We start from the raw sequence: 15,123 nt of genomic DNA on the forward strand, positions 1-15,123 counted from the left end.
GAATTTTTTAAATCGTGGTTTCTGTTCTATTGTTTTTGTTTTGAGTTTTTTATAGTAATCTTTGTTACTTTCTATTAATGACAGATGATACTTTTTAGAAGTATTCTCACCTGGCCTGCATTGCTTAGTGGTTGAGCTTTGACCTATGAACCAGGAGATCACAGTTCAATTCCTGGTCAGGGCACATACCTAGGTTGCAGACTTGATCCCCAGTGTGGGTGTGCAAGAGGCAGCCAATCATTGATTCTCTCTCATCATTGATGTTTCTATCTCTCTCCCTCTCCCTTCTTCTCTGAAATCAATAAAAATATGTATATATATATATATATATATGTATATATACATAAATAGATAGATAGATAGATATATATATATATATATATATATACACATACACATACACACACACACACACACACACATATATATATATTTTTTAAAGTATTCTCACTGTTCTGAGCTGTGGGTAAGAAAGGTGCTTTCATATAATCCTGGAGAGTAGGATTAATAAAGTAGCAAGCAGAATTGCCAATTTTTTAAAAAATTGTTTCTTATGCTTCGTTCATTCATGTGTGCATTAATATTTTGCCACGTACATATGGTTGAATTTATTTAAGCTAAAGTAATGTTAAAATGCCACTTTTCTCTAAACATTATTTCTGATTTTTTTTTCATATATTTATAGGTCATTTGCATTTTCCCTTCACTAAGTTACCTATTTGTATATTTTCCTATTGGATAATTTTCTTTTCAAGTGGTAATTTAATTTTTTTAAATAATCCTTACCTGAGGAAGGGGAGGAGATACAGAGACAGAGAAACATTGATGTAAGAAAGAAACTTCTATCTGTTGCCTCCCATACGCCCCAACCAGAGATGAACCCGAAACCAGGGTATGTGCCCTGACCAGGAATCAACCTGAAACCTTTTGGTGTACAGGACAACACTCCAACCACCTGGCCAGGGCTAATTTAATATTCTTAATCTTAATTATTAACTACTAGCCTATCATGTTTTGGAGAGAATAACTTAAAATAAAAATACATAGGGAACTTTAGCATGCTGGCTGAACAAAAGTGTGGTAACGTTTCTAATTCTGAGAAAGTTATATTTCACTAAAATCATTTCTGTCATGTGTATAGGAAGACACCGAAGATCTAAAACAAAAGAAACAAACTCAGCTTGATGCTGAAATTATAGCCCTTGATGCCAAGAGAGAATCAGCCTTTCTTAGGAGTGAAAATCTGGAGCTAAAAGAGAAAATGGTAGGAGATTTTTGTAATATTTCCAAAATTGAGCACTTGTAATGATCAGTACATTTTTATAAATTTGCAATGTTTCTCTTAATAGAAAGAACTTGAAAGTATGTGCAAGCAAATGGAAAGTGATAATCGGTTACATCAAAGCCGGTTGGAGGCAAAAGAGAAAATACAAGTTGATCTGGAGAAAGAATTACAATATTCTTTTAATGAAATAACAAAACTCAACTCCCTTTTAGATGGCAAAGTTCCAAAAGGTATCTTGAAATTTCAGACTACATCTTTGCAAATCTAACTTTCTGTTGAAATGTACCTAAAGGATTTTGCAACAATATTCCAATGATTGAAAATCCATTATTCTCTGATTTTTAATAACTTAATATTAACTTTCAATATTATATGTATCAGTATATATAAATGTTTCCATGGACTTAAGATTATAAGGGTTAAAAATTGTACATGTTCTTAAAAAAGGTGATTCAAGAAATATTAACATGTATGGAGATGGATAGACTTTTGGGGGATGATTTATTTAATTTACCAAAAATTTCCTAGATTTGCTCTGTAATTTGGAATTGGAAAGAAAGATTACAGATCTCCAGAAAGAACTGAAGAAAAAAGTTGAAGTAAATGAAGCTTTGCATGAAAAAGTTAATTTGCTCTCAGAATTGAAATCTTTACCTTCAAAAGTAGAAATGCTCAGGAAAGAGGTAAACACATTTTTAAGCAAATAACTCTTATTTTGATAGTAAAGTTAAACAAGAAAATACACTGTTAAAGAGACAATAAAAATATTGTCTTTTCTCGGTCAAATCTTTGCTTAATTTTCAATGTCTTTTTTTTTTTGTAGAAAAATATGTTTGTGTTTGTTTTTGTTTTTCTGAAAACTTCAGTAGATCATACATTATTAACAATGCTAAGTATTCTTTTTTTCATAGGTAAATGATAAATCTGAAGAGCTATATCTAGTAACATCAGAAAAAGACAAATTGTGTTCTGAAGTAGTTAATATGGAGAGTAGAATTCAAGATTTACTTGAAGAAATTAAGAAAACTAAAGATGACCTTGCAACCACCCAGTTGAATTATAAAAACATGGGTCAAGAATTCCAAGATTTTAAAAATAGTCATATTGAATTTGAACAAAAGTATAACATGGTCCTTGAAGAGAATGCAAGAATAAATCAGGAAATAGAAAATCTCTCTAAAGAATCTCAAAAACTTGGTTTAACTTTGGATGACTTAAAGACAGAGGTTGGTACAAGATAACCCTCTAGGGAAATGACCTTTAGTCTGCTGCATGTATATGCCATAGAATGTTCTGCTTTTCACACTTACTTTGTCTTATTTTAAAGCTTTCTCAGAAAACCCAAGAACTTCAGCAAAGTCAAGAAAGGTTAAATGAAGTGGAACAGCTGAAGGAACAATTACAAAGTAGAGATTCCAGGCTGCAAACTGCAGAAAGGGAGAAAATACTGACTACTGAGAAACTTCACCAAACCTTAGAAGAAGTAAGGACCTTAACCCAAGAAAAGGATGACTTAAAACAACTCCAAGAGAGCCTGCAAGTTGAGAGAGACCAGCTGAAAAGTGACATTGAGGATACTGTAAACATGGTAAGGTTTTGACTGGTTAAATGTTGAAAACTTGGAACATCTTTAAAAACATTATGGGAGCCATCATTTATTATTTATGATCAAGTAGAAACTGTAAAATTATTTTCATTGTTTCACCTTATTCTAATGGAAATGGTTTTGTATTTCTCTGACAAAGAACATAGACACCCAAGAACAATTACGAAATGCTCTTGAATCTTTGAAACAACACCAAGAAACTATCAACACACTAAAAATGAAAATTTCCAAGGAAAGTTCCAAGAATTTGCCTGTAGAGAAAACCATAAGAGAAACTAAGGATGAATTTCAGGAAGAGGTAAAGCATTCCTGTTCAAAGTTTTCATATATTTACATATGAGCTTTCTCCTTAACCTCAAACACTTAAGTACATGATGGTAATCTCAATCTTATTTATTACTCACAGTGGTAATAACTAACAATAATTCATAAACTTCATCCTAATATCTTTGAAATAATTTCAAGTATAACTGCTTACAATCAATTTGGAAAATGGCAAAAAATATTAGTTCACTTTTTTTTTTTTTTAATGCCCGTGACTAGAATCGAATCCAGGACCCTTCAGTCCGCAGGCCAACGCTCTATCCACTGAGCGAAACCAGTTTAGGACCATTAGTTCACACTTTGAGCTGATATTTTATTTTACATCAGATTTTTATACTAAACTTATTTAGAGTTTACTATAAAATCAATATGTATATCTTATTTAATGCCTATTTCTAGTTCTTCAGCCATAATTTTACTAGTAGGTGCTTAAATCTTACCTTACTCATTCTAGGCAGTATGGTTCGTTTTTTCCTGAGACCTTATGAGAAACTGCTTTACTGGTTAACTAATACACAAGAAAAGCTAGGATGGTAATGATGATTTTTTTAAAAGGGGTGTATTATAGTGTGCTAAAGCTGCCATAACAAAACATCATAGACTGGGTGGCTAAAACAACTGAAATTTATTTTCTCCTACTTGTGTTCTAGAAGGCCAAGATGGCCAAGATTAAGGTACCTGAAAATTCTGTTTATGGAGAGGCCTTTCTTTCTAGAAAGTAGATGGTGTCTTTTTTCTGCATCTTAATATGGCCTTTCTTCTGTGCCCTAGAGCTGAGAAAGTGTCCGATAACTCTGCCTCTTTTTTAAGGACACCAGTCCTATGGGACCAGGTCCCACCCTTATGACCTCATTTAACCTTAATTGCCCTCTTTAAATGCCCTATATCCAATAGTTATATTGGGGGTTAGGGCGTCAACAAATTTTGGGAGGACAAAATTCAGTCTATAATGAAATAATTGGAAACAGAACTAAAAATTACTCATAAATACTTAAAACTATTGAAAATGAAAGTTTTAGAGAAGACAGCTTTTTTCGTTAATATTCAAAATTATTTAGAAAAAACAATACTTTATTATATAGACAAAGATGAAGCCAAAACTACTTTTTTTCCCCTTTAAATCTATTCCTTCAGCATCTCATAAGGCACTACTGTCTTCCTCATTGATTCAGTAAGAAATAAATTTATTCTCCATTCTGATCTTAAAACCCTTTGATGACACATTGTTACTCTTGACATCAAGGCTGGAATCCTTCATAAGGCAGAGGATTCCCAGACCTTGCTGGTCTCTAGCATTATTTCAGTGCTCTCATCCTCCTGCTCATTATATTCCAACAACTCTAGTCCATTGTTCTTTCTCATCTAATTGCCTTCAGATGGTCTCCCTACCTGCAGCATTACCATACCGACTCCCACACTTCATAAACACTCACCATAGGTTAGGTTTGCCGCTAATACACTAGGATAACCAGTACTTCTGTTTGGTAAGATTTGAATTCATGTCTACTTTTCCCCTAAAGTGTCTCAAAATGGCAGAGATCTGTAAGTGTCATTCCTGTTTTATCTCCAGCCTCCAATAATAATACACTGACGTCACAGCGAGCCCTCAATATTAAGTGCTAAATACCCGAATAATGGAAGAGTAGGGAAGTGGGAGAATTGCTCTGTAAATGAACCATTAAATCCTGTCTTAATTGTTTTAGAAAATATCCTGACTTCTTTTCCCCTAAAATAAAGTATCTTTGGATATCAACTGTACTGTTTTATGATTTTCTTAAGATCCAAGAGGCTCAAAACATACCAGAACAGTCCTTTAATATGCAGGAAAATGACAATGAGATTAAGGAAATGATCAGTGAGATGGAGCAATTGAAGGAGCAACTCAAAGCTAAAGAGTCAGCATTGCTAAGATTAGAAAAGGAAAAACTCAACTTGTCTGAGAGACTTCAAGAAAGTCATCAGGAAATAAAATCTATAACTAAGGAGAGAGATGACCTACAGAGGCTACAGGAAGCTCTTCAGTCTCAAAGAGAACAACTCAAAGAAAACATGAGAGAAATCACAGCTAAGGCAGGTTACATTCTTTTCCTTTTGTATGTGTGTATGTGTGTTTAACTAATTTGTAAGCAAATATTTTTGTGGAAACTAAACCTTTGGAAAAAAAGAATCGGAGTGTAATGGTTATAATGTTTCTATAAATTTCTTACAATTTCCTCTATTAATAAAGCACCTAGAAACAGAAGAGGAAAATAAAGTTGCTCGTTGTCGCCTGGAAGAACAGGAGGAAATTATTGATAAGCTGAGAGTGAATCTTTCAGAGAGAGAAACTGAACTATCAAGTTTCCAAAAGGAATTAGAAACAACCAATGATGAATTACAGAAAAAGGTAAATTGGGCGTGAAGGGACAGTGGGAAAAAACCTGAGGGAGGTAGCTAACCGAATTACAATACTTTTTACATACTAAATTGTTTTGGAGAGCATATTGGGTTTTTTACCTAAAAAAAATAATAATATATATATACACACACACACAGGGGTGGGTAAAAGTACATTTACAGTTGTTCATATGGAAAGACATACTGGTTATAATTATTACAAACAAAGAATAAATTGCTTTGTGTACTCGCAACTATAAACCTAGTTCTGCCCATATATATGCATATATATGTGTGTGTGTGTGTGTGTGTGTGTGTGTGTGTGTATATATATATATATGTATATATATATATAGCACATAAAAACACAACATACATACATGTATATACAGATACAAATAAAAACAGACTTTATGCATTTGTATATATACTTTTTGGCTATTATCGTTATTTTAAGATACAAGAGCTTCATGAAAAACAGGAACAATTTATTTGCTTCAAAGAAATCAGTGAGACTCAGGAAAAAATGAGTGAACTGGAACAATTAAAGGAGCAACTCAAAGCCAAAGATTCATCACTAGAAAGCATAGAAAGCGAGAGGCTCAAGTTAATTGAGAGACTTCAGAAAAGTGAAGAAGAAATGAAAATTATAATTAAAGAAGGAGATGAACTGAAAAGGGTGCAAGAGGCCCTTCAAATGGAGAGAGACCAACTCAAAGAAAACATTGAAGAACTTGTAGCTGAAGTAAGTTTCCCTCTTCTGATGTTTTCTGGATACAAAAATAGTATTAGAGTGATGACAATGCTCACCATTAACTTCTGTTCATTATTAACTTTTATTCATTTTGCTCCCATCATAAAGAGACAAAAAATCAAAGAGGAACTAAAAACTACTGTCATTCTTCTGAAGGAGTACCAAGAAACTATTAGTACAAGGAATATTTCAGAGAAGACAGATCAAGGAGCAAATATTCAGAGAGATTTAGAAAATTCAGATGCTGAACTATGGGGAAAGGTAGGTCTTGTTAAGTTGGAAAATGACATCAGATTATTGTGTTCCTCATGTTCCTGTGAAAGTAAAAAGTATATACATTAAACTAAATGTAAAAATGATTTACTTAACTTAGAAACAAATCTTTTGTCTAAAAACCTGCCTTTGCCTTAACTTGTTTTATGATTTTCTCAGATTCAAGAATTTCCGGTAAAAGAACATCAGCTTGAAATGAAAGCTGTAAATGAGACTGAGGAGAGAATGTGTGAAATAGAATACTTGAAGAAGCAATTTGAAACCCAAAAGTCAACTGTGGAAAACCTAGAAATAGAGAACATAAGGTTAACTCAGAGACTCCAGGACAACCTTGAAGAAATGAGATCCGTTACAAAAGAAAGAGATGACCTTAGGAGTATGGAGGAGACTCTCAAAGTAGAGAGAGACCAGCTCAAGGAAACCCTAAGAGAAACTGCAATTAGAGTGAGTTACCATCTTTTCCCCATCTAGTAAAAATGACACTGTGTCCCAGAAGAACCACAGACAATAGGGTTGATGGGAATGTAAAATTGGTGCAGCCTTAGAAGGTTGAAGGAGGAAGAGGGAGTGTATTTGGTAATATCTTCCAAATATTATAGTAAGTTTATTCATTTACCCAAAAAGTTAAGTTGTACATATTTACCCTGCACACAGCGCAACCCTAGGAAGATATTTGTAGAAGGATATTCATAGCAGCAAGTTGCAATAACAAAATAAAGCAAACCAAAAAATAGGGAAAATTCTAACTATCTGTTAGTAGGAGACTGCTTACATAAGTGCAGCACATTCAGACCATAGAATGCAAGTCCACAGATAAAGAATGAGGTAGAGCTGTGGTGTTGACTTGGAAGTATCCTGGCAGGGAAAAGGGGAAATGGTAGAGTAGTATATCTAGCTTGTATTAGCATCTGAGAGTCAGTTGGAGGATGAGCACTAGGAGGTATAAGGAGGGAGAAGAAATTTTACTTCTTACTCTGTACTTTTGTACATATGGTCTGAATTGTGTTCATCTGAATATATTATTTTTCTTTCTCTAATAATAAAGGACCTGGAAAAACAAGAGGAACTAAGAATTGCTTACAAACATCTGAAGGAGCATGAGGAAATTATTGATGTACTCCGAAAGATTGTTTCTGAGAAAACAAATGAAATATCAAATATGCAAATGGATTTAGAAAACAAAAATAGTGCCTTAAAAGCACAGGTATCTCTTTAAGTTGTTACCTAAGTAATAGTTTTAATCAAGTCTTTTGTGTAGTGCAGTGGTCGGCAAACTGCGGCTCGCGAGCCACATGCAGCTCTTTGGCCCCTTGAGTGTGGGTGGCTCTTCCACACAATACCATGGCCTGGGCGAGTCTATTTTGAAGAAGTGACGTTAGAAGAAGTTTAAGTTTAAAAAATTTGGCTCTCAAAAGAAATTTCAATCATTGTACTGTTGATATTTGGCTCTGTTGACTAATGAGTTTGCCGACCACTGGTGTAGTGAAACATGATATGAATTAGCCTAAAATTGAGGACAAGTAAGAGATTTTGTCTACATAATTTAGAAACTAATGTTTAGCTTCCGTTAACTGTTTATATCTTAATTTATTGTATTATTTCAAGATCCAAGAAGTTCAGGAGAAAGAACATCATCTTCTTGAGGTAAAAAATGATCTCAAGGAAACTATGTATCAAACAGAGCAATTAAAGAAGCAATTGGAGGCACAGAATTCAATCTTGGAAAATACAGAAACAGAGAAATTAAAGTTGACTCAGAAACTTCATGAAAACCTTGAAGAAATAAAATGTGTTACTAAGGAAAGAGATAGCCTAAGGAGAATGGAGGGAACCCTCAAAATGGAGCGAGACCAGCTCAGAGAAAGCCTCAGAGATGTAGAAGCTAAAGTAAGTTACACTCATCCCTCTTCCTAGTGAGGAAATGTGAGCCCTTCTTTGATAGAAGCAGACACAAATGCACACACAAACCACAAGGTTGTTCATTGTAATAGAACATGGGAAACAACCAAAATGTCAATCAGTAGGAAACTGGATAAAGATGAGCGATGTGTCAAGAACATTATACAACAGGTAAAAGGGGAAAAAAATTAAATAGATTTGAGTGTCCTAATTGGGAATCCCAAAATAACTCTTAGTGAGAAAAGCAGGTTGTAAAATAGTGTGTGCATAATGTGTTTGCCTCTGGAAAGGAGAGGTTTGTGGGGAAGGGAGGGAACAGAAGAGGGAAAAGCTTTTAACTTTCTAACAAAAATGTAGAGTAAGAATTAGAGTTCTGTTATTTTTACTAAGAAAATATATTACTTTCATTTAAAAATACTAGTTACCTTGCCTGGCTGGTATGGTTCAATGGTTGAGTATCGACCTATGAACCAGGAGGTCATGGTTTGATTCCCAGTCAGGGCACATGCCCAGACTGTGGGCTCGATCTCCAGTAGTGGGCGTGCAGGAGGCAGCTAGCTGATCGGTGATGCTCATCATTGATGTTTCTATCTGTCCCTCTTCCTTCCTCTCTAAAATCAATAAAAATATATATTTTTAAAAATACTAGTTAGAGTAAGAAGTAATAGTTTTATCATTTTTACTAAGAAAATATAATAATTTCATTAAAAATAATACCAGTTAATCATAATAGGGAAAAACTGAAAATAATGCAAATACCTATCAAAAGAATTATAATTTATAAGATCAAAAGCAGGCAAAACTCATCTAGGATGAGAAAAGTGTCAGAATAATGGTTGTAGGATGGGATACGTAGCAACTTTAGGATAGGTCTTTAGAAAGGTTCTATATTTTAATCTGGGTTGTAAGTACATAGATGTTAAGAATAATTGAGCTATATATACACTTAAGAATAGACCGCTTATTTATTTATACCTCAAAAGAAAATAATTTCTGTGTGGAATTATGTACTCATTAAAACAACATGGGAAAACTGTTGTCTAAATCAATTTAGAAAGTTCTTTATCCTTACCTTAAAAACCATCTGTCTGCTAACATGTTATTTTATGATCATCTTAAGATCCAAGAACTTACGGCAAATGAACATGAACTCTTAAAGTTAAAAGAAGACATCAGTGAGACACAGAAGAAAATGTCTGAAATGGAGCAATTAAAGAAACAATTCAAAGCACAAACTGTAACTCTGGGTAAAATAGAAATGGAGAACTTAAATTTGGCTCAGAAGCTTAATGAAAACCTTGAAGAAATGAAATCTGTAGTGAAAGAAAGAGATCATCTAAGGAGAGTAGAAGAGACTCTCAAACTGGAAAGAGACCAGCTCAAGGCAAATCTACAAGAAACCATAGTTAGAGTGAGTTGTGCTCCTTCCCATCCAGTAAACATGTTTTTAATATAAGAGGCTCCATTCTTTGAAAATAAATGATACTGTTGGTGAAAAGTAAATGTTACAATTTTTTAGGAAGACGGTTTGATAATATCTTATTAAAAATTTATCAGCATATGCATTTGCTACAGCAATTCCACGCCTATGAATTTAACCTATCAGTATATTCACACATTTTGGGCAGAAACACAGCAGCATTTACTGCAACATTGTAATCCAAATGTCCACCCATAAGTCACTGGCTAGATGGAGCTCATCTGTGTAATGGAATACTAAGCATAAGAATAGGGCATGTGATAGTGACTTAGAGAGATGTCCAAATGATATGAAAGGTGAAAAGTAAGTGGCAGATTTTATCAGGGAACAGGACTGGGATAGGTGGAACTTTTACTGTAGATCCTTCTGCACTATTGTAATGTAGTGGTGGGATGGTGGTGGTTTTTAACGATAAGCATGCATTTTTTAAGATTTTGTTTAACCAGTTCATTAAGAAAAAGTAACCTTTTTTTATGTCATCATTTTTCAATTCTAATTATAAAGGATCTGGAAACACAAAAGGAGCTAAAAATTGCTCGTATTCATTTGAAAGAGCACCAAGAAACTATTGATAAATTCAAAGAAAGTGTTTCAGAAAAAACAACTCAGATCTCAAATATTCAAAAGGATTTTAATAAATCAAAAGATGATTTACAGATAAAGGTATGTGTTGTTTTGTTCTTTTTGGAGTGTCCAAAATTATTTGTGAAATAGAGGATATGGATAGATATATAGACATAGGTATATATATGTACATATATAACAAATAGACACTAGTTTCCTTCCTTTAAGGGATTCTCATTGCATTCTAACTTGTTTTATTATCTCAAGATCCAAGAACTTCAAAAAAAAGAGCTTCAACTTCTTAAAATGAAAGATGTCAATAAAAGTCATAAAAAAGTGAATGAAATGGAACAATTAAAGAAACAATTTGAGGCTCAAACTTTATCTATACTAAGTGTGGAAATGGATAACTTACACTTGACTAAGAAACTTCATAAAAGCCTTGAAGAAATAAGAATTGTAGCTAAGGAAAGAGATGAGCTAAGGAAGATAAAAGAGTCTCTCAAAATGGAAAGAGACCAATGCAGAGAAACTTTAAGAAAACTAATAGCTAGAGTGAGTTCAGAATCTTCCCCTATCTAGTAACTATTTGTAAGAATCAAGCTTTTTTGAAAAGGGTAATGGTTTGTTGTTGTTTTTCTGAAAATGTCTACAAACAATAAAGGGTAATCGGGAAACTATTACTATAATTTTTCACACAAATAGGAAATACATGATCTTTCTTAAAGCCACAATGTTTTTTAAAGGGTTTCAAAACAGAGAAATAGTATTATTCTCAATTTGCAGGATTATATTTGTAAAAGATTAACCCTTTGCACTCGCTTGCTTTTTTCTCGATTCCTTTATTCTACTCGGGATTTAATTTTTTAAATACCCCAGATTTTACAAAGCGCGGCAGTAGAATAAAAAACGAGTTTCTTTTCATACAAACTTATTTATTTGGATTTTTTAATATTTCAAATTATTGATACATTCAAAGAGTAATTTTAATCTCAACATCCGAGTGCAAAAGGTTAAATATCCCATTTCACTACTTCTACATAAGAGTTTTAGACATGGGCTCTTGTTAATGATGTTAGAAGGGAAAAAGTTAAACAAGATGAATACAAAAAAAAAATGAAGTTGTTCTAGTATGACTTCAAATTGAATATCAGAAAACAAAATTCAGATAAGAAAATGTATGAAATCTATAAAGAATCAAGTGCAAAACAAAATCATTTGTAATCTCAATGGAAATATCAGACACTTGGGAATCTTTATCGTGGCCTAATTAAATTTTTAGAGATTTAAATCAGTCAAAGATTTTATTGAACAATTAGTTATTTTCTTAGATCCTATAATGAATAAGAGAAACAAATGGGAGAAAGTATTTTGCTTTATACAGAAATCCAAAGTGTAAACAGGATATGAGTTTTCTGCTTCCAGGTGCTGGGAGGAATATATTAGTAGGGCTTGGAACACTGTAGATAGTACAGATGTGTTTGCTAGTGTTTTAGTTGGCAACAGTGATTTGGATTCAGACATTTGGAAAAATTGGAACCAGAGATAAATCTAAAACCTAATTTGAAACTATGAATATTACAAGAACAAATTCTATCTCTAAAAAATATGTGGTTCTCCCATTTTTCCCCAATGAGTTGAGATCACTCACTACAAGACGTAGTAGTGCTATTATTCATTTTCTGACCATTTTTAACATTGCTTTTGAACTACAGGTACAATGTTTAATTCCATTATTTTTTTTTAATATATTTTATTGATTTTTTACAGAGAGGAAGGGAGAGGGATAGAGGGTCAGAAACATCCATGAGAGAGAAACATCGATCAGCTGCCTCCCGCACACCTCCCACTGGTGATGTGCCCACAACCAAGGTACATGCCCTTGACCTGAACCAAACCCAAGACCCCTCAGTCCACAGACCGATGCTCTATCCACTGAGCCAAAGGAGTCAGGGCTAATTCCATTATTGAAGCTTGATATACAGTATGTAATTGAAAAAGTATGTGTAGACATTCCCTATGAATGTAATTATAGTTGACACCTTATTTCTTTGTGTCAAAGCAGGACGAACAGAACCACAAAGAAGTAGTAAAATCTGAAAAAAAGTTACTGTGTGATGAAAAAGAGCACCCTACAGAAAGCCTGAGAGAAAAGTGCTTTGGGATAAAAGTAAGTGCCCCCTGTTTAAATTACAAATGAATATCTGTACCCTTCAGAGGTCGATGGCAGCGATTTTCAAGCAGTGTGCCGTAAGAATTTTTAAATTATGCAATACCTGCCCTGACTGGGTAGTTCAGTTCATTAGAGCGTCGTCCTGATACACCAAGGTGGCAGGTTCGATCCCCGATCAGGGCACATACAAGAATCAACCAGTGAATGCATAAACAAGTGGAACAACAAATCAATATTTCTCTCTCTCTACTTACCCTCCTCCTCCCCACCTCAATCTCTCTCTGTCTCCCCCTTCCTTCCTCTCTCTAAAATCAGGTGTGTGTTTTGTTTTGTTTTAATTTTTGTAACATATAATACCTGACTAGTCAGGGGTACTGACCTCTTTTCCCTTAGATTGTTAAATTAAAAAAAATGACAACAGGCAGCACAACAATCGGTTGTGAATGAATCAAAAGTATACCTTTTTTGTTGTTGTTTGTTGCTAGATTTGGCAAAAAATATACTTTCGGGTGAGCCGTAGAATTGTAATAGTTTATGTGTGCCATAAGATGAAAAAGGTTGAAAATAGTTCGTCTATGGAATCGAGGGAACCTCTGTGGAATGAAAAGATAATGGTCAATATGTTCCTAAACTTTCTAGTGCAAGTATATAGGTGTGCATATATACATACATAAACAAAAAGCAGTGGGGGCTTGTGGTTTAAGGCCTCACTGGAAAGATGACATTTGAGTAAATACCTGAAAGAGGTGAAGGATTGAGTCATTCAGGTATCTGCTGGACCAGAGTGTAGGCAGGAGGAACAGCAAGTACAAAGCTCCTGTGCAGAGCCTGCCGTGTGGGTCCCAGGAACATCACGAAGGCAGAAAGTTAGTAAGAAATGAGGTCAGACAGGACAAACCAAGATGGCGGCATAAGGTAAACACCTATACTGCTGCCTCGCACAACAATTTTAAAACTGCAACTGGAAGACAGAGCGGACATCATCCAGAACCACCGGAAAGCAGGCTGAGTGGAAATTCTACAACTAGAAGGAAAGAGAAAAGGACACTGAGACTCAGGAACTGTGGAGGTGCGGAGACCTGTGCACACGGAAAGGGCGGGCAGCTGAATACGCAGCTGGCTTACTCGTCGCGCGCGGAGAGGGCAGGCAGCTAACACGCGGCTAGCTTTCTCGTTCGGGAGGAAAACAAAACCTCCCAACTGCTGACTGCACTGAAATCCAGCTCCGGGTGAGACCTTGGGTACCAGACTCATTCGGGGAGAAACTAGACTATCTGGCAGGAGCGAAACTCGAGAGTAGCCTTCTCTCAGAGGTGCGTGCAGCCATTGCCGCAGGGCACTGAGACACAGCGCCCTCCTATGGTGGGGCTGATAGGAAACCAAGGCTGTCTGCTCCACCCTGAGACTCCACCCCATCCAAGCTGAGCACAGAAGCCCTCCCAGTGGAGACACTGCTGATCCTCACAGCCAATTGGCCTGGAGGTCAACTTCCCCCAGTGAAACCAACAACAATCAAGGCTTAACTACAACAAGCCCACAAAGGGGTGCACCAAGAGTGTCCACCTCAGGTAACTGGGGAGGCTGAGCTACTGGGCCCTATAGGACACCTAGTACACAAAGCCACTCCATCAACTCAGGGAAGCAGCTAAAATGTGGAGTCAAAGAGGCAGGCCACAATTGAAGAAAATGGAGGAAAGCAAAAGACTGGATATAGAGTTCAAAACCATGGTTATAAGGTTTTTCAAGAATTTCCTAGAAAAGGCCAATAAATTTAACAAGACCCTCGAGGATATGAAAAAGGATCAACTAGAAATTAAGCATACACTGACCGAAATGAAAAATATACAGAAACCTAAAAGACTAGAGGATTGCAAGAATCAAGTCAAAGTTTTGGAATACCAAGAAGCAAAAAACACTTCTCTGGAAAAGCAAAAAGAAAAAAAGAATCCAAAAAGTTGAAGATAGTGTAAGGAGCCTCTGGGACAACTTCAAGCGTACCAACATCAGAATTATGGGGGTCCCAGAAGAAGAGAGAGAGCAAGATACTGAAAACCTATTTGAAGAAATAATGACAGAAAACTTCCCTCACCTGGTGAAAGAAATAGACTTACAAGTCCAGGAAACACACAGAACCCCAACCAAAAGGAATCCAAAGAGGACCACACCAAGACACATCATAATTAAAATGCCAAGAGCAAAAGACAAAGAGAGAATATTAAAAGCAGCAAGAGAAAAACAGTTAGTTACCTACAAGGGAGCACCCATACGATTGTCAGCTGATTTCTCAACAGAAACTATGCAGGCCAGACGGGAATGGCAAGAAATATTCAAAGTGAGGAATAGCAAGAAACTACAACCAAGATTACTCTACCCAGCAAAGCTGTCATTC

At 35.2% G+C, this 15,123-nt stretch overlaps 1 protein-coding gene across 1 annotated transcript in view; it reads left to right on the forward strand.

The window, feature by feature from the left end:
- Nucleotides 1-15,123, forward strand: part of CENPE (centromere protein E) — a 73,259-nt gene that overhangs the window by 36,045 nt on the left and 22,091 nt on the right. Inside the window, exons 19-35 of the mRNA XM_054721818.1 lie at nt 1,142-1,264; nt 1,350-1,515; nt 1,814-1,968; nt 2,197-2,511; nt 2,613-2,873; nt 3,031-3,189; nt 4,995-5,285; nt 5,443-5,601; nt 6,049-6,336; nt 6,454-6,606; nt 6,778-7,062; nt 7,664-7,822; nt 8,224-8,505; nt 9,638-9,928; nt 10,502-10,660; nt 10,829-11,116; nt 12,627-12,731. Of these exons, the coding sequence (XP_054577793.1) occupies nt 1,142-1,264; nt 1,350-1,515; nt 1,814-1,968; nt 2,197-2,511; nt 2,613-2,873; nt 3,031-3,189; nt 4,995-5,285; nt 5,443-5,601; nt 6,049-6,336; nt 6,454-6,606; nt 6,778-7,062; nt 7,664-7,822; nt 8,224-8,505; nt 9,638-9,928; nt 10,502-10,660; nt 10,829-11,116; nt 12,627-12,731 (3,639 nt within the window). The remainder of the gene's footprint in view (nt 1-1,141; nt 1,265-1,349; nt 1,516-1,813; nt 1,969-2,196; nt 2,512-2,612; nt 2,874-3,030; nt 3,190-4,994; nt 5,286-5,442; nt 5,602-6,048; nt 6,337-6,453; nt 6,607-6,777; nt 7,063-7,663; nt 7,823-8,223; nt 8,506-9,637; nt 9,929-10,501; nt 10,661-10,828; nt 11,117-12,626; nt 12,732-15,123) is intronic.

The sequence above is a fragment of the Eptesicus fuscus genome, chromosome 2, assembly GCF_027574615.1.
Source record: "Eptesicus fuscus isolate TK198812 chromosome 2, DD_ASM_mEF_20220401, whole genome shotgun sequence".
NCBI classification, from domain to species: Eukaryota; Metazoa; Chordata; class Mammalia; order Chiroptera; family Vespertilionidae; genus Eptesicus; species Eptesicus fuscus.